General features: G+C 37.1%; 1 protein-coding gene across 1 annotated transcript; it reads left to right on the forward strand.

The window, feature by feature from the left end:
- Positions 1 to 985: 985 nt before the first annotated feature.
- LOC149580002 (uncharacterized) lies at positions 986 to 8187 on the forward strand. The gene is made up of 2 exons (XM_089802975.1): positions 986 to 1579; positions 7987 to 8187. The coding sequence occupies exons 1-2, from the start codon at positions 986 to 988 to the stop codon at positions 8185 to 8187; spliced, it is 795 nt and encodes a 264-aa protein (XP_089659101.1).
- The last annotated feature ends 14844 nt before the right edge of the window (positions 8188 to 23031 follow it).

Here is a 23031-nt window from a genome sequence, read left to right on the forward strand (position 1 = left end):
CCTTCCATTGCTGCATTTGTCATGCATATGGGCATTTACAACATTAATTCCCTCAAGTCTCCAAAGGCAGTGGGACCCCTACTGGGTTCTCTGGTCCAAGGATGGCTAATGATGGTAAGGGGAATGGTCATAATATTAGTTTTGGAAAAGAAAATGTTTAGAATGATAGTACAGGAAAAGGGAAAGATCAAATGAATACTTCAAGTTAGGGGCAAGGGACATCTAGTTCTTTTGGTCCTAATTAGGATGGTTTTATCCTAGCTTGAACTCATGCTAAGGGGCGAGGTCAGAAGTGATCTCATCTAGATCGGCAAGTGGATTTAGGGTTCAATTGTTTTGAGGTTCTTGACAACATGGTCATAGAAGAAGGTATTCCTACAGAGGCTCAATGTGTAGCTATTAGCTCAGAGGGGAGGAGTTCTACTCTTAGTGGCAACCAAGATGTTATAGTTTAGCAGTTTCCAGAGAGTTCTATTGGCCCTGAGTCTGGTGCCCTTGTGGTTTCTCCTGCTCCATAGGAGAAGGATGTTCTTTTAGCAAATTTGGTCAAAGATGTCTTTGCTTCTGGTAAAGGTAAGGGATCTTCTCTTGCTTAGGGCCTAATGCAAAGACCATTTAAGAAAGTCTCTTTTGCTACTCCTTCAAGAATTGGTCGAAAGCAGGATCAAGAAAAAATTAAACTTATAGGAGATTTACTGGTAGAGTCTGGGGCTGTCAAGACCTTGGATGAGCATTTTTCCCACTCTACTCAATGATTATTCTCTCATGGAATGTAAGGGGGTTGAATAGCATCCCTAGGAACAAAGCTATTCATGAGCTAGTGGTTGAGCATTCTCCGGATATCCTTTATATCTAGTATACCAAGCTTTTAGTGAACTTCATGTTTAGATGTGCTCCTAACATTTGGTTTCTAGGCCAATGTCAATGCTTTGGTGCTTTGGGGAGTTCTAGTGGTCTAGCTATTTGCTGGGATCCAAGGAAAGTAATGCCACTTTACTGGGTCTCTTGCCTCTCGGCTCTCTCAATGGTTGCTTCCTCTCTAGAATCTAGAGAGCTAATTCTTGTTACTAATGTGTATGCTCCTATTGATCTCCCTAGAAAGATTAAGCTCTGGGATGATATTAGGCATGTCAGAAGCTATCATCCTTTCTTTCCTTGGATTGTGGTTGGAGACTTTAACTTTGTTCTCAGTCTGGAGGAGAAGAGGGGTGGGCTAGCCTGCTTGGGTCCTTGTTCTGAGCTTCTTCAAAAAAATATTGATCTTTTACATCTCTCTGATGTCAAACCTCTCAATGGGCTCTTCACTTGGAACAATCGAAGGGCTGGTAACGAAGCTATCTCAAAAATCTTAGACAAGTTCCTTGTTTCTTGTTTTTGGAACTCTAGATCTCTTTTTCTCTCTTCTGAAATTCTTGATTGGAGAGGTTCTGACCACTGGCCTATTAAACTCATAGCTAGTTATGTTCCTATCCCCAAGATGCCTCCCTTTAAGTTCTGGCTGATGTGGCTTGAAGACTCTTCTCTTCATGACTTAATGGCTTACTGGTGGAGACAGGGAGTGATGCAGGAGCATCCAGAGGTATAAGGGCAATCCTGTGTCACCCAAAAAAAATGTACTTAGACTTAGTTTCTGTTTCATGTGTTTTCATTTCTGGATACCCATTTGGGTCAAATAAAGGTTCCAACTCTAACAGTTCCACTATCAGTGTTCTAGGATAGAGTATTTGAACACCTTGGGATACGTATAAATGTCAAAAAAATAGGAGTATGTAATTGAGCCATCATTTTGGTGAACTAGGAGGTGTAAATTGGCTAGATGAATGTAATTTTAATTTAGAACATTCTAGAAAAAGAATCAGGTCAAAAGGCCCTGTGGTTTGAAAGTTATAGCAATTTTTTGGGTTTTGTAGACCTCCTAAGAATGCTTCAAAGTCAGGTTAGGGGAATTAAATGGCCTCAAAAAGGGTCAAAAAATGGGGGATGAGAAAAGCTAGTCCATAGGGCTATAGAGCACTTTGAGAGCTTTTCAAAAATGTAAATGGTTCATCAATCGGAGCTACGGTTCAAAAGTTATGCCTCTCGAAAGTTTGGTTACCATTTTTGGATTCTTCTAGATTTGTGTTGACTTCTAACGTAGCTTCTAGAGCCTTCTATTTGGTTAGTGGATGCCTAATAGCACTTTCTAGAATGTATTCCTAGTCCTTAACCCTCTAGGGTCTATTTAAGGACATTTCTGGCATTGTAAAAGGGTAGTTCAGAGTGGAGTTTGAGAGGAGGTACTAAAAGGAGAAATTATCTCCAAATTTATGTTATTGTAAGCCCTTAGGGCATGTTTTGAAGTCTATTTTCCCTGTATTGAATGCATTAGCTTATCTAAAAAGTTAATAAAATTTCCCTTTCTTGTTGTGCCCATTCTGTGCATGGGTTGTGTCCCCATCAAGTGGTATTAGAGCTAGTTTTCCTAAGTGTGTAGATAGAGCGCCGACTGTGAGGCAGTTTACACCAGGACTGTGTGGTTGTGGGTTTGAGGTAAGAAGATGCCTCCATGAAGAGAGCATGGTGGAAGGGTCAGATCTGTTGATCCTGAGGAGGTTAGAGCCCTCCAAAGGCAGGTACAAGCATTACAGGAGGAGCTCCATAGGGGAACAAATGTTGTCGCAGGTGACGACAGTGAGGATGACAATGAAGAAGAAGAAATTGGACCAGAAGGGGAATTTGATGGGGAAGTTCTGAATTGGGCAGAGGAAAGGCTTTTTAGGGCCATTACTAAATTTGGGAAAAGACCTAAAATTTATGTGGGTGTATTTTCAAGAAATCTGAAACCAGATGAGTTGATCGACTGGATCAATGAATTGGAAGAATACTTTGAGTATGAGGATATCAGGGACCTAGATAGGGTTAAGTTTGCAAAGGCCAAACTGAAAGGCCATGCCAAAATTTGGTGGCAACAGGTTTAATTGGAAAGAAACAGAAGAGGAAAGGAGAAGATTACAAGGTGGGATCGCATGGTGGATGAATTGAAGAAGCGGTTTATTCCTGTGGACTACGAGCTTGATTTGTTTAAGAAGATGCATGGGCTAAAGCAAGCAAGAAGATCAGTCCAAGAATATATAGAGGAGTTCTATCGACTTTCGATTAGAGTAGGACATGCAGAAGCAAATAAGGAGAAGGTTGCTCGTTATATCAGTGGGTTGCGACCTAGCATCCAGGAAGAATTAAGTCTGGTAAGAATGACCAGTGCTGAAGAGGCATACCAGTTTTCCCTATGAGTTGAAGAGAAACTGAATAAGAGGTTTGAAGGGAGACAAAGAGGGAGTGGTCAAGGAGGAAGGGGAAGTGGTAGGTCATCTGGAGGTTGAAATGAAACCCAAAAGAAAAATGAAGATGTGGGTACTAGTAGGAATCAGAGCAATGAGGGTTTCAACCGCTCTCGTGATCAAGACTTTGGAAATCAGAGAGGAAGAGGTAGAGGACATGGACAAGGAAGAGGAGGCTTCCATGGTACCTATTTCCATTGCAATGAAGAAGGTCATCGTGCCTTTGAATGCCCTCAATGACAAGGAAGGACGGATAGGAGAGCTGAGGGCCCAGCTAGGGTTGCTCATGTGGATGAGGATGCACAATCATCACATTCAGAGGATACGAAAAGAGGAGAGACCTTGGTGAATGAAAGGTTCCTACTAAGTGGTGAGATTGAACCAGGACAAAGGAGGATTTTGTTCCATACCAAATGTAAGTATGAGGATAAATGTTGTGATGTGATCATTGATGGTGGTAGCACTGATAACTTGGTCTCAGAAGAGATGGTCTCTAAGCTGAAGCTCAAGAGGGAGAGACATCCCCAGTCCTATTGGATTGCTTGGGTAAAAGATGATCATAAGGTCCTGGTAAGTGAACAATGTTTAGTGAAATTTAAAATTGGGAGTTACCATGATGAAGTTCTCTGTGATGTTATTCCAATGGATGTTTTCCATCTATTGTTGGGTAGACCATAGCAGTTTGATAGACATGCAGTACATGATGGTCATGCAAACACATATTCTCTAACAAAGGATGGAGTTTTCCACAAACTAAAGCCCATGAAAAGGGAAGGTGAAAAGGTATGTAGCAGTGCTAGGATTTGTCTTGTTGATGGAAGGAAGTTTTTAGATGGAATGAAACATCAATGTATGTGCTATGCTTTGATTCCTAGGAAAGATAAAGAAGGTAGTAGTGAAATGCCACTTGAAGTTTCAGATTTACTAGGGGAATTTGGAGATATTATCTTTGATAATGTTCAAGAAGGATTACCACCAGTAAGGCAAATCAGTCATCAGATAGATCTGATTTCAGGAGCAAGTTTTCCTAAGAAGGCTACTCATAGGATGACTCCCACTGAAATAGAGGAGCTAAACGGACAGGTTTCGGAGCTGTTGAGGAAGGGCTTGATTCGGGAGAGCCTAAGTCCATGTGTAGTACCTGTAGTATTGGAACCAAAGAAGGATGGAGAGTGGAGGATGTGTATAGATTCTCATGCTATAAATAGGATAACCATTAAATATCAATTTCCTTTTCCAAGGATGGATGATCTTATGGACTGCTTGAGTGGAGCTCAGTACTTCACAAAGATAGATCTCAAGAGTGGCTATCATCAGATATGGATACGAGAAGGAGATGAGTGGAAAATGACCTTCAAGACCAAGGAGGGTCTTTATGAGTGGTTGGCCATGCCCTTTGGATTGACAAACGCCCCAAGCACCTTCATGCGGCTTATGAATGAGGTACTTAAGAAGTTCTTGGAAAAATTTGTTATTGTCTATTTGGATGATATTTTAATTTTCAGCAAGACTTTGGAAGAACATTTATTGCATATTCATAGTGTTCTTGAGAGGTTGAGGGAAGAGAAACTGTTAATTAATTTGAAGAAGTGTATCTTTGCTAAAAGGGAGTTAGTCTACTTGGGGTTTGCTATATCACCTGAAGGTCTTAAAATGGATCCAGAGAAGGTAAAAGCCATCTTGCAATGGCCTACTCCAAGGTCTGCTACTGAGGTAAGATCATTCCATGGTCTGGTTAGTTTTTACAAGAAGTTTATTAAGAATTTTAGCGGCATATGTGCACCCCTAACTCACATAATAAGAGGGGATAGAAAAGAGTTCAAATGGATTGCAGCAGCTACGAGAAGTTTTGAATTGCTGAAGAAGAAGGTGACAAAACAACCTATGTTGGCACTTCCAAATTTTAGAAAGGTGTTTCAGGTGGATTGTGATGCTAGTGGCAACACTATTGGGGCTGTATTAAGCCAAGAAGGTAAGCCTATTGCATATTTTAGTGAAAATTTGAATGATGCAAAGAAGAAGTATTCTATTTATGATCAAGAGTTCTATGCAATAGTTCATGCCTTAAAGAAATGGAGGCATTATTTGTTGCCAAAGGAATTTGTTTTGTATACTGATCATCAGGCATTACAGTACCTAAATAGCCAAGGTAAATTAAATCAGAGGCATATGAAGTGGGTCAAGTTCTTGCAGAGTTATACATTTGTGTTGAAACATAGAAGTGGAAAATCTAACAGGGTTGAAGATGCACTAAGTAGGAGACAGTTGTTGTTTACAGTAATGCAGGTTGTTACAGTAATGCAGGTTGAAGTAGTTGGGTTTGTTGAACTCTAGAATTTGTACCTTGAAGATCCTGATCTTGCTAAAGTATGAAAATATTGTAAAGAGCCTGTTGCCATAGATAGAACCAAGTGATTAGACTATTTGATTCAGGATGGCATGTTGTTCAAGGGTAGTCAATTGTGCATTCCAAGGAGTTCCATGAGGGAAAATCTGATTAAGGAAAAACACAGTGGAGGGATGGCAGGACATTTTGGTCAAGATAAGACCATTGCCATTCTTAGAGAACATTATTTTTGGCCTCAGATTTCACAGGATGTGAAGAAGTTTGTACAGAGTTGCCAGGTTTGTCAAGTTGCCAAGGGATTTAGTCACAATACTGGACTATATCAGCCATTGCCTATTCCATCAAAGCCATGGAAGGACATAAGTATGGATTTTGTTCTTGATTTGCCAAAGACACAAAGGGGTAATGACTCAGTATTTGTGGTGGTTGATAGGTTCTCCAAAATGGCACATTTCATTCCATGCCACAAGACTCATGATGTTGTCCATATTGCAAACTTGTTTTTTAGAGAGGTGGTAAGACTACATGGTCTTCCAAGGAGTATAGTTTCTGACAGAGATACTAAATTTTTGGGGTATTTCTGGAGGACATTGTGGAAGAAGTTGAGAACAGAATTGAAATGCAGTTCCACGCATCACCCACAAACTGATGGCCAAATAGAAGTGGTGAATAGAAGTTTGGGCAATTTTCTGAGATGTTTACTTGGGCATAAGCCCAAGGGATGGGATTTGATTCTACCACAAGCAGAGTTTCCTTAAAATAAATCTATGAATACGAGTACTAGAAAATCACCATTCCAAATTATATATGGAAGTAGCCCAAGGGCTGCACTAGAATTGAGGAAGATAGAGCAAGGGGAGAGGACAAGTGTTGAAACTGAAGAATTTGTTGAACATATCAAGAATCTACATGAGGAGGTTCAGACACACATTACCAACATGAATCAAGAGTATAAAGCTAGGGCTGATCAAAGGAGAAGATATAAGGAATTCCAAGTAGGGGATCTAGTCATGGTGCACTTACGAAAAGAAAGATTTTGAGCTGGTACTTACAACAAGCTAAAAATGAAGAAATTTGGCCCCTACAAAATTTTGAAGAAACATGACTCAAGAAATGCATATGAGGTGGAGCTGCTAGATGGTGTTCACATTTCTCCTATTTTCAACATTGCAGACTTAACAAAGTATCATGATGATGGTGCAGACGAGGAGCTGGTGTTAGAGCAATGTCCAATTCTTGCTTCTAAGAAGGAGGAGATAGAAGACATTATAGATCATTGTGTGGGTAGAAGTACTAGAAACAGGCAGTATGAAGAGTACTTGGTCAAGTGGAAAGGATGACCGATAGAGGACTCAACCTGGATTTCAGCTGAGGTTTGCCATTTGGGATTTCCTCTACCATTCATAAACTGATAGGATCACTTTTCAATCTACCTTGGGTGTCTAATGTAGGAGCATCCCGAGGTATAAGGGCAATCCTATGTCACCCAAAAAAAAATGTACTTAGACTTAGTTTTTGTTTCATGTGTTTTCATTTCTAGATACCCATTTGGGTCAAATAAAGGTTCCAACTCTCATAGCTCCACTATCAGTGTTCTAGGATAGAGTATTTGAACACCTTGGGATATGTGTAAATGGCAAAAAAAAGGAGTATGTAATTGAGCCATCATTTTGGTGAACTAGGAGGTGTAAATTGGCCAGATGAATGTAATTTTAATTTAGAACATTCCAAAAAAAGAATCAGGTCAAAAGGCCCCATAGTTTGAAAGTTATTGCAGTTTTTTGAGTTTTGGAGACCTCCTAAAAATGCTTCAAAGTCAGGTTAGGGGCATTAAATGACCTTGGAAAGGGTCAAAAAATGGGGGACAAGCAAAGCTAGTCATAGGTCTATAGATTGCTTCAAGAGCTTTTCGAAAATGTAAATGGTTCGTCAATCAGAGCTACGATTCAAAAGTTATGCCTCCCAGAAGTTCAGTTACCATTTTTGGATTCTTCTAGATTTCCGTTGACTTCTAACTCAGCTTTTGGAGCCTTCTATTTGTTCATTGGATGCCTACTAGCAATTTCTAGATTGTATTCCTAGTCCTTAACCCTTCAGGGTCTATTTAAGGACATTTCTGGCATTGTAAAAAGCAGTTCAGAGTGGAGTTCGAGAGGAGGTATTGAAAGGAGCAATTATCTCTAGATTTATGTTATTGTAAGCCCTTAGGGCATGTTTTGAAGTCTATTTTCTCTGTATTGAATGTATTAGCTTATCTACAAAGTTAATAAAATTTCCCTTTCTTGTTGTGCCCATTCTGTGCGTGGGTTGTGTCCCCATCAGGGAGGCCTTGCCTATGGCACTGCTATGTTCTCCTTCTCTAAAAAACTTCAATATGTTAAAAGGAAGCTGAATCATTGGAATAGGTATTGCTTTGGTAATCTTCATATTATGAAGAATAGGGCTCAGGATCGTCTTGATGTTATTACCAGGAAGATTCAGGATCTGGGTTTTTCAGAAGCTCTTGGCATTGCAGAATCTTGAGCTTCTACTGATTCAACTGAGTGGGATCTTAGAGAAGAAATTTATTAGAAATAGAAGGCTCGAGTTGACTAGCTTTAGGAAGGGGACAAGAACATTGCATTTTTCCATTAATTTGTGTAGGCTTGACGTAATAGGAGTTAGATTTCTTCTCTGGTTACTTCTAATGGGACACATCTAACTTCTTCTCAAGCTGTTTCCAAGGAAGCTATTCAGTTTTACTCTGCTCTCTTTTCAGATGATTTACCTCCAACAAAGATTGAGGAGAATACTATCTTGTCTTGTATTCCCTCTATTGTGACCAGTGAGATGAATGATTCTCTTATGAGGCCAATTAGTATGTTTGACTTGGCAAGGGTGGTCTTCGGCTTGTGGAAGGGCAAAGCTCTGGGGTCGGATGGATTCCCTGTTGAATTCTTTCAAGAATTTTGGGATATTATCAATCATGACCTTTTGGCTATGGTTTAGGAGTCCTTTTCCAACAAAGAAATTCTTTGGACCTTGAATGCTACTTTCTTAGTCCTTATTTTGAAGAAGGAAGAGGCTAATCAACTGGACTTTTTTAGGCCCATTGCTCTTTGTAATGTGGTCTATAAAATCATCACTAAGCTCCTAGTAGAGAGACTTAAAGTTTTCCTTCCCATGGTTATCTCTGAGGAACAAGGGGGTTTTGTGGAAGGAAAACAAATTTTGGACGGGGTGGTTATTGCTTCTGAAGCTATTCACTCTATGTGTACGTCCAAGGAATGTGCTATGTTTATTCAGCTTGATATGGCTAAGGCTTATGATAGAGTCAATTGGGATTTCTTGCGAAAAGCTCTTCTAGCTTTTGGCTTCAGTCAAGACTGGGTTAGATGGGTTCTTAACTGTGTTACTACTTCCTTCTTGGTCCTTCTTAATGGTGAACCGACAAAGCTTTTTGGAGCTTCTAGAGCTCTTTGTCAAGGGGATCCATCTCTTCTTATTTGTTTATCATTATGGCTGAGGGACTTGGTAGACTTATCAAGTTTCATGTTTCCCAAAATTTGATTCAAGGATGGCAATGGGGAATTTGTTTTCCTGGTGTTTCTCACATCCAATTTTTTGGTGATATTGCTCTTGCTGGGAGAGCTCGGATTTGGGAAGCTAAAGCCTTTAGGCTCACCTTGGATACTTATTTGGCTATCTCTGGGTAGAAAATTAATGACCACAAGTCCTCTATTTTTTTCTTCAGCACTCCTAAGCCGATCTAGTGGAGCATTGCTAATATCGTGAGATTTCAAATTGTGTCTCTCCCTTTGACTTACTTGGGGGTCCCTATTGTGGTGGGTAGACAGCCTAGACTTTTTTGGCAAAGCTTGCTTGACAAAATTCAAAAAAGGTTCAATCATTGGACTCACATGTGGCTGTCTATTGCTGGTAGGGTGACACTCCTTCAATCTATTATTCAGGCTCTTCCCATATACAGAAGCATGGTTCAAGCTGCCCCGATGTATTTTCTTAAGGAATTTGATGCCCTCTCTCATCAATTTCTTTGGAGTGGTAATTTGCAACATACCAAATGGAGCCTCATCAATTGGGATACTATTTGCAGGCCAAAAAGGAAGGAGGCCTTCGGTTTGCTATCTTGTTCGGTCAAGCTCTTGCTACCAAGCTCTATTAGCATTGGTGTACTAGCCAGTCTTAGCTTTTGGCCGTATCCTATCACACAAGTATTTACCTACTGTTGAACCTTTAGATATTTCTAGGTTTTCTCTTGAGGGAAGAGGCTCTATGGTGTGGAATACCCTCAAGATTGGTGCTCACCTAGTGAGGAGAAGTTTATTTTGGATCTACAATAGAGGCACTGAGGCTCTATTTTGGAGTCTTGGAATGGGTATCCTCCTCTCCTATCCTCTCATCCTCACTTGCAAGCTCTTTGTGATTCTTTCATTTTTGCTGGATGGAATAAGGTGGCTCATTATAAGGAGACTTGTAACCTAGGCCTTGCTATGGGTTATAGATGGAAGAATTCTTTTGATTGGCCTATGGGTGGCTCAGTGGGAGATTGGTTAGAACTATCTCAGATATTGGCTTCTAGGGAATGCAACTCATTACAAGAACCTGATGTTTTAGATTGGGGAGGTGCTTCTTCTGGCAAGTATTATGTTTCTTCTGGGTACCTTGCATTGATGAAGCAGCCTTTTGGTGAGATGGAGGTCTCTTGGTGGAAGAAAGTTTGGAATAGTTTTTCATGGCCTAAGTGTAACTTTTTCCTCTAGATTTTGGTTTATGATCATTGTCTCACTTGGGATAATCTTTGCAAGTGAGGCTTCCAAGGGCTTTCCATTTGTGTTCTCTACTGCAATAGTGAAGAGATTGTATCTCAACCTTTTTTCTAGTGCCCCTTTGCCAAATAGATTAGGCACTTCTGGTGGAGTGTGTGGGGATTCACATGCTGGCATGTTTCATCTTTGTTTGAATTCTAGGACCGTTTGGGCCATTCCCCTTCCAAGACTTCTTTTAATTCATGGCATGTTTGGCTTGAGAGGAATAGGAGCATCTTTCATGATTTGCAGTTTGAGATCAGGCACTTGTGGTGGAAAATTGTTAATTCTCTTTAGGAAACACTCCTAGCTAAATGTGACATCAGTGGGGGTTTGGATCCTATTGATGCTAGTATTTACTCTCACCTCTTCTTTCCTCTTCAGGGTTGCTCTCCCTCGATCCTCGACGCCCACTCTAGGAATAGAGCTAAGAAACACTCTCAATGTGTTAATCGTCAGGGAGATTGGTCTCCTCCTAAGGCGGGGACTCTTAAAATCAACACTAATGGTTCTTCTCAAGGAAATCTTGGTCCGACTGGTATTGGGGGAGTTAGGCATGATAGTTCTGGTGATATTTAGTTTTTGTTTTCTATATACAAGGTTTACCATACTAATAACCTCATGGAAGCCCTACCTATCTTGGTTGCAGTGGAACAATGTTGTCAATATGGCTAGAAAAGAATCATCTATGAGACTGACTTGCAGGTGGTTGTGAACTTATTGCATAATAGGAACCTTGTGCATGTGGATTGGCATTTGGCTTTGGTTATTCAGTAGATCATTCAGTTATGCAATTCTTTGGATTCTGTATCTCTTATGCATATCCCTCATGAGTGGAACAGTGTGGCTGATTGTTTGGCTAAATGGGTGTCTGAGCAAGGGCCAACTTGGAATATTCTTGATCATAGGATGCTTACCTTGATTTATCTCAGATGCTGGTTCAACTTGTGGACCAAGATAAAGCTATGTAGTTCTCTTTGTTTCTTGTGTTGTTCAGCTTTCTTTGGCATTCAATAAAATTTTTACCCCTCTTTTAGTGTAACTCTCTATATGAAAGGATTTGCAATCACAATGGTAGTTAGAAGCATCAAACTCTGGCTACTGCATTGAACTGTTGTTTGGTTATGTTGAACTCAAATTCTCTTCCTCTGCCAGTAGCTTGACAAAGTGATCTAGTTTAGCACCTAATATCTCCTTAAATTTTTAGGAAGATCTAACATAATTATATTTATGTATCTATGTTTGAAAAAGTTTTGATTGTACTTAATCAATCCTTCTTCTGTCTATATCATCCTCGTCCGCAAAAATATCAAATCATAAATCCAACTTGTACAATTTAGAATCAACAATTTAATTTTTCCTTATGTTCCTCGGCCCTATAAAATCCTTTATGATAATATTTGTAAATTGTGCCAATAATTAACACAACTTCTCATTTCCTTGATTCAATTAGCAGCCCTTCTTTTTAAAAAAAAATAAAAAGAAATATTTTTAATGTATATTTTTTGGTTTAATATTTATTTATATGTTTATATAGAGCATTTATGAGAATTCTAATAAGAGCATGGGAAACAATGTTTTTAGAGCATACAAATTATTAATGTTTCTTGAATTATTTTCATATAAAGATCTAAAATATACATTACCTATGTCTTTTTTAATTATAATAGATTTTTTAGGTTTTTATAATATCTTGTCTTTTGTAAAGAAGTCCTCATCAAAGTAATGATTATCACTCTCTCCTTCTTGATTTCTTCTATCTTCTTTAGGATCATCATATTTTTCTTCAAGAGTGAGTAGTAGGCCTCAGAAGATCTTCTTAACCTCTTCGTTCTAGAGGTAGATCATTTTAGAGGAGTGCATTCACAAATATTTGTTCCAACTAATGATTGAGAAGATCCAAATTCATTTCCTATCAAGTCCAAATAACTTTAAAAATTCTTTATTTAATGCACAATCTTCTTTACTAAAATAATTTCCAAAATCATTTAACATTTACCTCATGGGTAAAATTTTCTCAATGAAGAAATGATATACGTAAACTAAAAAGGCAATGTCATCCTTTTCTTCTTCCACAAAATCCTCCAAAATTTTATATCTTGACCCTAGGTAGTTTTAGTATTTATAAAAGTACTTTTGTGCATGCTATCTCATTATTATATAGATTATTCAAATACTAATATATCTACTTCCCTAAAATGGATAATTCTTGATCTCATACAATATTCTCTACTAATGATAGAAGTTTTAGACATTAAAATACTAGATAATCAACTATCAACTAGATAAAGTCTAATTGGTCATGGATTGTAATCTGAACAATTCATACAAGTAAAAGTATTTTTCTTCCCTAATCCTTTAATGAAAGACATATCTAAAAAATTTAGGAAAATGGGTCCATATCTATTAAGAAAATAAATTTGATGCTTCATTCAAAAAGTTACACATGTGTGTAATGGATTGATAAATTTGTCACTTTGTATTTCCTAAATATCCTTTAACACTTGTGAAGCTCCACCTTCCTTATTATTATTTAATAATTTCATTATCAATATGGATCCATATTAGAAGAGAACTATATTTTCCTTGATATAATTTTTAGTTATCTACTAAGATTTGTCTAGGTAGATGTAATCACTGTGTATTTTTCTTATTGGAGTCTTAGTTGATTCCTCATTAGTAACAATAAGAAATTCACTTGACAATCATTTAAGACCTTGAGATTAACTTTTCTACTCTATCTAATTAAGCTATTAGAAATTAAGACAAATGCATGCCACTATGTGGCACTTGTTTTATTTGTATTCACTTATTGCATTCACTTATATTTATCGAGTGATTAATTTCAACCAACAAAATTAATTATTATTATTTTAAATTTTGATTTATTAATTTTCTAATGTGTGTGTGTGTGTGTCTATATATATATATATATATTTCTAAAATGAATGAAACTATTTTACCTCAATTTGATTAGCTTAGTATTTGTGGTGTTATATGAAATCACTAACCTATTATGAGGCAGTATTCCCAGATGCATAAATAACAGCCATATAATATAAATATAAGAACTTATAAATAAAATAAAATAAAGTAAACAAGTTAATACATAAATATACCTAATTTATAATAACTTTAAGGGTTGATTCTTCTTTGGAAGCCTCTTTTGTGATATGTTTTGGAAGTCGTTTAGAAAATCTTCTAACTACAGGCTTGTACCACTTCTTTGTTTGATTCCTAAATAATTGGTGGTTTTGAGTCAAAAAATGATTTTTAATATCTGTTCTTTTAGTAAGGTCTTTATATTCAAGTAGAATGATCCATGATATCTTGGCTTATAGTAATTGATTTTTTTTTCATAAATACCTTTGGTGGTAGTTAAGATGAAAGCATCAAAAGGGTATGAGATACAACAACAAAAAAGATACACACTTGTATTAATCAAAAGAAATTATTACATAAATTAATAATTAAGTCAATGTATACTATTTCATAATATTGCAACCTTCAATACTCAACATAAAAATTGATCCTTGCAACTTAGTAAGATAGAGCTTCATCTTTGACAATATTACTTACTACCTATAATGTTTGCAAGAATATTATAGATGAGACAATTATAGGTTTGATGAGTACATTCAAATACATTAAGATATTCCTTGAGTGCTTGTCATTAACATTGTGGACCCACAAAAAAAATTGATGTCCATACAAAGAAATAGAAAAGTAACGAGAGGATACAAAAGTGATGCTTTAGGTAGTTGGGATCGATATATCCAACAGTTTCCCTTTGTCACAAATACCAATTCCAATTTTCTATTTTTTTTTGATGAATAGTCCATTTCTATTTAAAGTAATATACTTAGATATAATTCAAAAAAAAGGGGCTAGGGATACAAGATCACCCTGCGAAAGTTCACACAATAATAGCAGAAATCAAGAACTATTCATAAAAAATAAAACTTATAAGAAACAACCCTGAGGCTACCAAAGCACTACTAATTGAGGGGGGTGGTTCATCTTGATCATGAAATACCTAGTCATGTCTGGGAGTGGCAGGTGGTCTAGGAATAGTTCACCCATCAGCAGCATTGTCGAAGGCCTAGGCTTCATCTTTGGTATCAGTATGTGGAGGTGCAATAGCCAGCTCCAAGTGAAAGGGTCATTTTCTAGAAACAACATGCAAAGTACAAGGAGGGTGAGCCACTGGGCCATAAGACCAACCAATGCCACCATGGGAAAAGAAGCTAAGTGGGGAAGTAAACCACCGGAGCCACCACTAGGAGAGCAATGGCAGGAAGCTTACGAGTGTGGCATATGTGAGTGGTAGCCAGAAGAGCTGTACCCTCATCAGCAGCCCTTGAATAGAGTTGTGTTACCGAACACATTAGGAGGTACTCTAGAAACCATATAGGGAGCATTACCCTAAATATTGAGTAGCTCTTGGAGGTGGGCCACCTCCAAAACCGCCTTCTTGGCTTGTACTTGAATTTGTGTCATTAAATTATTAAAAATGAATGCTTTAGTGTACACAAAAATATTTATATCACGAAAACTATGAGTGAAAATAATAACATTTCTATCTTTCCATAAAGTAAATAGAATCTCCATCTTGAAGGTATCCTAGATTTGGGTAAAAATTTTAGGAAACCTTGGAGAGTCACCCAGAATAACCATATGCTAGGAAAAGGTTTGTGGCTAAAAGAGCTTTAAAAAATCATGAATCTAGTGCCACTAGTGTTGAGCACATCTACTAAATAAAAAAAGATGCATAAAAGTTTTTGGCTGCCTGCAAAAAGGACATCAAGGATTTAGAACCCCAATATGCTTGAACTAAGGCCCAAGGGGATGACCTTTACAAACTAGGCACCAAGAAAAGTGAGCAATCTTGAGCTTTGTAGTGACACTCCAAATAGTGTCAAAATGCTTTCTCCACTAAGAAATAAACCACTACAAAGGCCAACATTGGTTGAGGGTATCTACCATTGAAAAATGAGGATAAAGCCATCAATATCCCAACCTTGGCTTGCAACTAGTGAAGGGAGTGGCAAGATACCACTTCTAGTCAATCCACCAAGGATGAACAAAATGAATACCCACCTTGTGAATTAAGTGGACTAGAATTGCAAAAAGCAACAGATCAAAATTTTGAAGATCTGAAAATGCAAGATGGAACTAGACTTGCATATCTTCCTAGGATCTAAGACTCATAAAGACCCTAGAAAAGAGGTCCTTTAGTGTCTTAATGCCACATTTAGAAAAACACAGAGTACAAGCACCTTGAGTCTTAGCTAGAGGGACACCCTAGATGGAAAATAGTGGAGACCACCAAATATTCTACTAATTCAAAGAGAGTCCATCACTAGACTAGAAAAGCCAAGGATTGACAATTTCCCATGATTTTTAGAAGCTCTTGATAACAAAAAAGCCTTGTATCTGCATTGGATCCCACATGATAAGAAGGGTTTGAAAGCCAATACCCTTCCATGCTAGCCTATTAATAGGAAATAGAGAAGAAACACAATGCTGAAACAAAACTTTCCAAGCTTCATCTCTAGTAATGGCACGTATAATCCATTTGGCACAAACATAAAGCCCTTTCTTCTATGTGGAAAGAAGGCCAAAGCCTCCAAACTCTTTGGGGAGACAACAAAAATCCCATGCCACTCTGTGAAAGCCATGATGTTCAGAACCAAAACCCCAAAGAAAGTCATGTACCAATCATTTTACTTTTAGATAAGTGGCTTTGGAAGGAACCCAACAAGAAAATTAATACACATGCATAGCCACCAAAACCTTTAAGAAAATCTAGAACTTCCATACAAGAGAAAGGGATTTAGTAAGCCAATAGTCAAGCTTCTTTTGAATCTTGATAAGCACAACATTCCACAAATCAACTAGTGATGCTTGAAAGTAAAATGGGATGTCTAGAAAGTGAAAGATCTCTCCATGAGTGACCCACTTCCATTCCAACTAGTCAAGCCATGGTAGAGTAGGAGAAAAACACTACCGATAATAGAGCATTTTGTGCCATTGAATAGCAGGGACAAATGCTTGACAAAAGGTATCCAAGCATTGCAAAGCATGAGTGATGTTTTCCTCATCCTTCAAAAGAGTGAGAAAGGACTCATCAACAAATTGCCCATTGACCAACTAAGAGGAGGATTCTGGCAAGGAAATGCCACAAACCAAATCAAAAAAAATGGAGTGGGCTAGAAAGTAACCAAAACCTTCAGTAGTGAGAATATATAAAGCCAAAGCCAGAGGGAAACCTTTTTGAATGGAGCAAAAGAGCCCAAAGGCTGTAGATTGAGAGCTATTGATAGTAATACAAACATTAGTATCTCCAAAAAGCATCTCCATAGATTGAAGAAAATTGGGGCCGAAACCAAGAGCTTAAAGAATAGCCAAAATGAAAAGCCATTCAATCTGATCATATTATTCAGCAATGTCAATTTTCAAAAAGATAGACATTTGACTGGATTTGAGAGCCTACTCCACACCTTCCTAGATAGAAATGATGTTGTCAAGAATATACATGGACTTAATAAACCCAGTTTGTTCTGGCCATCGAATTAAAGGTAGGAGATCAAATATTTTAAGAGAAATTGTCTTAGCAATAATCTTATAAAACACATTAAGAAAAGTAATGGGTCACCAATTATAGACATCCTCATGATCTCCAACTTCAGGTATGAATTTTGATGTTTCCTCTATTGATTATAACTCCTGGACTCTTAGAATGATAGGCTTCAAGATAGACTTTGCGTAGGTCTAGACCAATTGAGTCACAAAGATGTTTGTAACATTCATAGGGGAACCCATTACACCCAAGGGATTTTTCATTAGCCATGGAAAAATTGGCCTCCTTGAGGTCTTGAATGTCGGGAAGCTATTCATAAAAAGTATGTTGCTTGACTACTAGGTGATTTGGAGTAATAGTAATACACTTTCTTAAGGCTTCCTCCCAAGCAACCAAATTTCTCTGCAAAGAAAACACATTTTTGTAGTGGTGAACAAAAGCTTTTAGGATGTCAAGGAAACTATAGAGAACATAACTGCCTTGTTTGATCATTTTAATCCCAAAATTGGTATGACAGGCTCTAAGAACTTGGAAGAATTCTTTAGAAGCCTTATCACCAACCTCCAACCAATGTAGGTGAGCTTTGATTTGGGCCCCTAGGGTAGCATAATTATCTTCAACCTATTTTTCATGATGGAGCTTGGCAAGATGAATTTGCAAATCAGCATCAAAGGGTTAAGGGTGAGAGCTTCAAAAGCTTTTTTAAGAGCTGTGGTAGTGGATTCATAAGACCATCATCTAAAAATTGCCAACTATCACCCATAGATGTGCAAAAATCTAGTCGATTTGGTGATAGAATCATTCTGCCACTAAGTCCAACCTATTTGAGAATGTAGATGTGGCTCTGAATTCTAGACAGAGAAAATATGAGCACTAGTGGAAGCATTCATCAACATATACATATTGAGGAAAAATTGAGTCTTAATAATACACTCGATAGTTGTATGCCAAGAAATGGAAAAATAAATGGGATAGTGGTCTGATAAGATCACATCTAGAAAAGGAATGATAGGTAAATCTTGATTATTAGAAAAGGAGAAAACATATTGTGCAATAATCATAGCACAATTGAGACATTTTAAAATGTGGTCAGAGCCAACTCAAAAGTTGGACTGAGTGTGCCAATCCCCACTATGCTATTAGTGTTTAGTATTAGGATCACAACTTATTATGCATGTAGTACTAGGCTTCCCTTTCCCTAGCTATCCATTGAAAAGGCAAAATGTCATCTTTGTTAAAGGCTAGCTCAACCATATTGAAGTCACCACAACATAACTCAAGAAGCTGGAGGCAAGTTGTCAACCATCCAACCCCACGATTGAGATCTTTCCATAGCATCACTGGAAGCATAAATATGAACTACTCCAAAGGAATGATTGTTGATGGAAAGTAAAAGCCAAATTATTCGATAGATGGGGTCAAAACCATGTAAAATAATAACAGAATGAATATGGGGTAACAGAAGAGTAACTACACCACGTCTACTAGTTTTGTGCCGAGAAGAAAACATAATGCCATTTGGCCAAATGCCACGACATGTAGAGGAAAGAATGAAACCAAAAATTTTAACCTCTTACATGTAGAAAAAATTAAAATTACCAAGTCTATGACAGGTATCCCTGACATAGTACTTTCTAGAGAGGTCTATAAGACCTCACACATTCCATGATAAAAGAATTCTTCCATATCTTCCTCATCCTCAAGAGAGGAGTAACTATTTTTTAGGAAAGTGGAAGCTTGGCTAGAGCCAGAAGGAAACTCCTCTACACTAATATCCCATCTTTTCTCCTCTGGTGACTTAGCACATCTGGGAGGATTGCAAAAATGTTGCACATTTTGAATTGTAATAGAAGTGGCAGAAAAAGAAGTGTGAATCACAATAGAAGTGGTAGCCCCTGTGGCCACCTTGATCCCTTGTGAACTTCTAGGCTTTGAAATGTGAGAAATGCTAGGGCTTGATTCTAGAAAAATTACCTTCAGCCCTACAATGGCTGGGGTTCATGCTCCTACTATAAATAGGAGGAACCAAAATAAGAGCGTCATATGACTGCTTAGGAGCTGAGGGAATTTTGTCATTGTGCCTGATAGTAGTCCATTCATTTTTTTCTTTCCCTTCTGTAAGTTTGATAGGGGCTTTATTAGGTGATGGTTTAACCCTGGGCACAACTAATCTGCATTCCCTAATCTTGTGTTCTATTAACTGGCACCTATAACAAGTGTTGGGTAGGTTCAAATAGAGAACCTTCTAAGAGAAGGCTTAAGAACCAATTTTTATTTCCATAGAATCTTTGAGATTCATGGAGAGATCAATTTCAATGAACACACATTTCTAAGGACTAGCATTGAAAAAAATTCATGTTCCTTTCTAGTAACTTTTCCAAGAGTATTGGCAATAGATTCGATGAAAGGCCAACATAGGAAAGGTAAACCTGATTACTCAACCCACATAGGAACCCTAAGCTTATTGTCATCAAAGATAATTTGAAGTCTCTCAACCATCTTTGAAAAATAAGCAGGGAGGAATGCATGGACCAAGGGCCATTGTTAAACATCACATTTGCCTGAGACAAGTTTGCGAAATGAAATAGAAAAAAGCTTTTGTTACATTTTTGCATAGCGTCAAGATGGACTCCATGAGGAGTCCAACTCTTGTTAACTCATTCTTGGAGCATAGCTTCGGGAGGAGTCCTACCCACAAAATACTCTATCAATGTATTTTGTTCTAACCCATCACAAGAAACATCAAATTCTTGCAAAGGAAGGATAATATCAGGATTACATCATGAAAGACCTTCAGGACAAATTTGCAAGGATGTTTGTTCAATGGAGGCAACATGGCTTTCTGAAGCAGCAACATGAACACTAGTATCAACAACTCGATCACCGCTGGCAAGGACCATTGTAAACTAGCTTAAAAACTCCCACACTAAATGTAGTTTGACAAGTGGAAAACATAGAAGGAGAGCATTATGCAAGAAAACTCAAAGAACACATGAAACCCTAGCAAAGCATTTTTTTATGCTTCAACATTGATGGTCCTTGTATTCTAAATATCAAACCTAGGAAATACTTTTATGCTATTAGGATGTTCTAACCATGATCTCTAGCATTTGTCATAACTTGTCCATCATAAATTCACATGTGAAACACTTGGTTTTTTTAACACCTCCCATATAGTAACGCTACATATGAGAGATCCTAGTTTTTGGCCCAAACATTACTCATAAAAGCTAAAAATGCTACAACATTCAAAAATATCACTTCTTGAATTTTGCACCTATCTTTTGACAATACACATAAGATATTCTCCTTTGATTTTCTAATCTCCTTTATCTAACTCTTCTTAGTTAGTTTGCTCATTCAGCAAACTTTTAGCATGTTCTTCTCTTTAGTCTCCCTAAACCTAAATAATTATTCATGAAGCCTTCTAATAAAATGCTATACCACCATCTACAAAATTAACTTCAAAATGAACAAGAGAATTCAGTGTATTCATTTGAAATTTAACATTTTATTAAAAAATAAAATTTTATCTACAAAATATAAAAGAGAGATTTCTTAAATTTAAAGACTTAATATGTAAAAGAAAACAAACTTTTAATATATTTCTTCAGCATCCAATTTTATAATTGCTATAGCAGTCATAAAACCCATTGTTTTCTTCTCTAACAAGAGAAACCCATCCCTTTAGCACATTCTCTTCATCTCTTAAAATATTTATACATTTCTCAAGCACTTCTTCAATTGTCTTGATTTGGTTTACGTTATCTGACACCATGCATCGTCACATCTCAACAGTTTGCTTGATCACTTTGGTGACCAATTCTCCAACAGCTGCTGTTGTACTGTGGTGATTTCATCTTTCTTATCAGCTTCATTGAAACTTCTACGAATCATCATCTCGCCTCTATTTCAACGATAGCGGTCTCCTTCTTTGACTGGAAGATTTCTTTAGTTTTTGTAATATTTTTAAAGCTTCAAATGCCTCTTCAGCAAAATACCTCAAATTTTGCTAAAGTTTTAGAAGGATCTATGTCTGCTTCCACACTTAACAACTTAGACAACGATCTTGCCCCTGAAATTCTTCTAACAAATACAGCCGTGTTAGTAAATTCAACCCTATTCTTTCAAAACCAAAATAAAAATCAATCGGTGGAAAAAGACAACTTTTCAAATCAGTGGCTTTACCATTCGCTTTTCAACATACTTCGGCTACAATTTGGGTGACAACCTTATCAAATCGATTCTTTACCATTGACAGACGCCCTTTAAAACCCTTGAATTTCTTTCAATTTCCTTGGATGGTGACAGCATAATTCAATGGATTTTTAACTTTGTATGCTTTTATTTCTTACTGTTAAACAATGCGTAACTCCATCATTCCTTAGCTACAAGATTTACGCGTTTTGCTTTCGTCTGGCTTCATCTAAATTCTACAGGTTTTTTATGTTAGATGTCAAACCTAAAAGTCATTTGGTTTCCCTCTAAAATTATTCAGGTTGAAATGAAATGCAATAAAATGATCAAACTGTCATAAGAAAACATACATGACAGGGCTCATGGTCAAATTGTGTACCTGTATATAAGATTGTATTAAGCAACTTAATTGATCAATTTATGGTGAACCACTATAAAATGGGCGTTTAGTGTTTGTGTCAAATGGTATCAGAGCTGTGGTGGTGTTAGATCAGATAACAAGAAAGATTCAATATTAAGTGCAAGGAATGTCTATTAAGAGACATATAAACAAATTCAATGACAGTAATTATAAGTTATGGAAAATGCAAATAGAAGAGTACTTGTAGGTAGAAGATTAAGCGACCAACGGAGTAGAAATAAAGGAGTACATGTATGTAGAAGATTTAGCGACAAATTGAGTAGTAATGTTGGATGAAGATTGAAAATTCTTGAACCAAAAATCCCTAACTTTCAATATATCCAACATAACAACTGCTGCTTGATGAGTACGTTAAAGAAGTTATATAAAATTTGTTCAGCCTCAAACAAGGTTCATGTACATTGGTGGGATGATGTTGAAGAATCTCAATTGGGAGTTGTTCCAAAATATAACATAATAGAACCTGTTGAGTTGGTCACTCTTCAAGTTTCTTCTATTAAGAACGATACGGAGATAAACTGGTTGAAGCTGAGTACGAAGCTCAACTATGTCTTATTGAAAAAACTAATGCTTCTGCTCACAGGTTCATGCATAGTTTTCATTGTCACTGCCATCGTTCCATCGAAGGAGTATTTTAGATGAGGATAAAGATTTGAAATGCAGCATTAGTTAATATCTTTATAGTTTGTTTGTGAAGTACCAGTTTGATTGTTGTTGAATTAATGCATGTTGAATGCATTAAATATATAATGGAAAAGAACATGTTTGAAAGGCTACAACATCTATAAAAAATTTCTAATGTACTCAGTTTATGACATCCTATGTCGACAGTGTAAGCCCTCATAACAGAAGCAATATGTAGTGAAAAGCATAAATAAAAAAATGATCTTTAATGTATTAAATTTTATGTTCTCTGTTCTTATATTTTGATCCTTTATTCAGATTCAATAAATCATATCAGACCGCTTCAAAGAAAGATATTTCTGAGAGTGACTTTTAGATTGGGCATATGGTGTTTGGTGAAGATTAAGAAAATTGAAATATGTTTTAAAATATATAATTGCACTCTCCAGTGTCCACCATGTGTAAAGTGCAGGCAAGAAAGATTGAAGGAGGTAATTTTAATTGCTCCTGCCCAAAGCCTGTATGGAAAAAGTTAAAAAAGGTTATAAAAGATTATTGCTATATTTTCCAAATTTTGGGCATGTGCGATATTGGCAAATTAAAAGCATGCTGAAATTATTGCTATATTTTCCAAATTTTGGGCATGTGCGATATTGGCAAATTAAAAGCATGCTGAAATCTATTTTAATAGAAAATTAAGTGAAGGAAAAAGATATGTGGTGGGAAAAGATAGGACA

Source organism: Cupressus sempervirens, chromosome 1, assembly GCF_028749045.1.
Source record: "Cupressus sempervirens isolate cs-2001-9-10 chromosome 1, ASM2874904v1, whole genome shotgun sequence".
Lineage (NCBI taxonomy): Eukaryota > Viridiplantae > Streptophyta > Pinopsida > Cupressales > Cupressaceae > Cupressus > Cupressus sempervirens.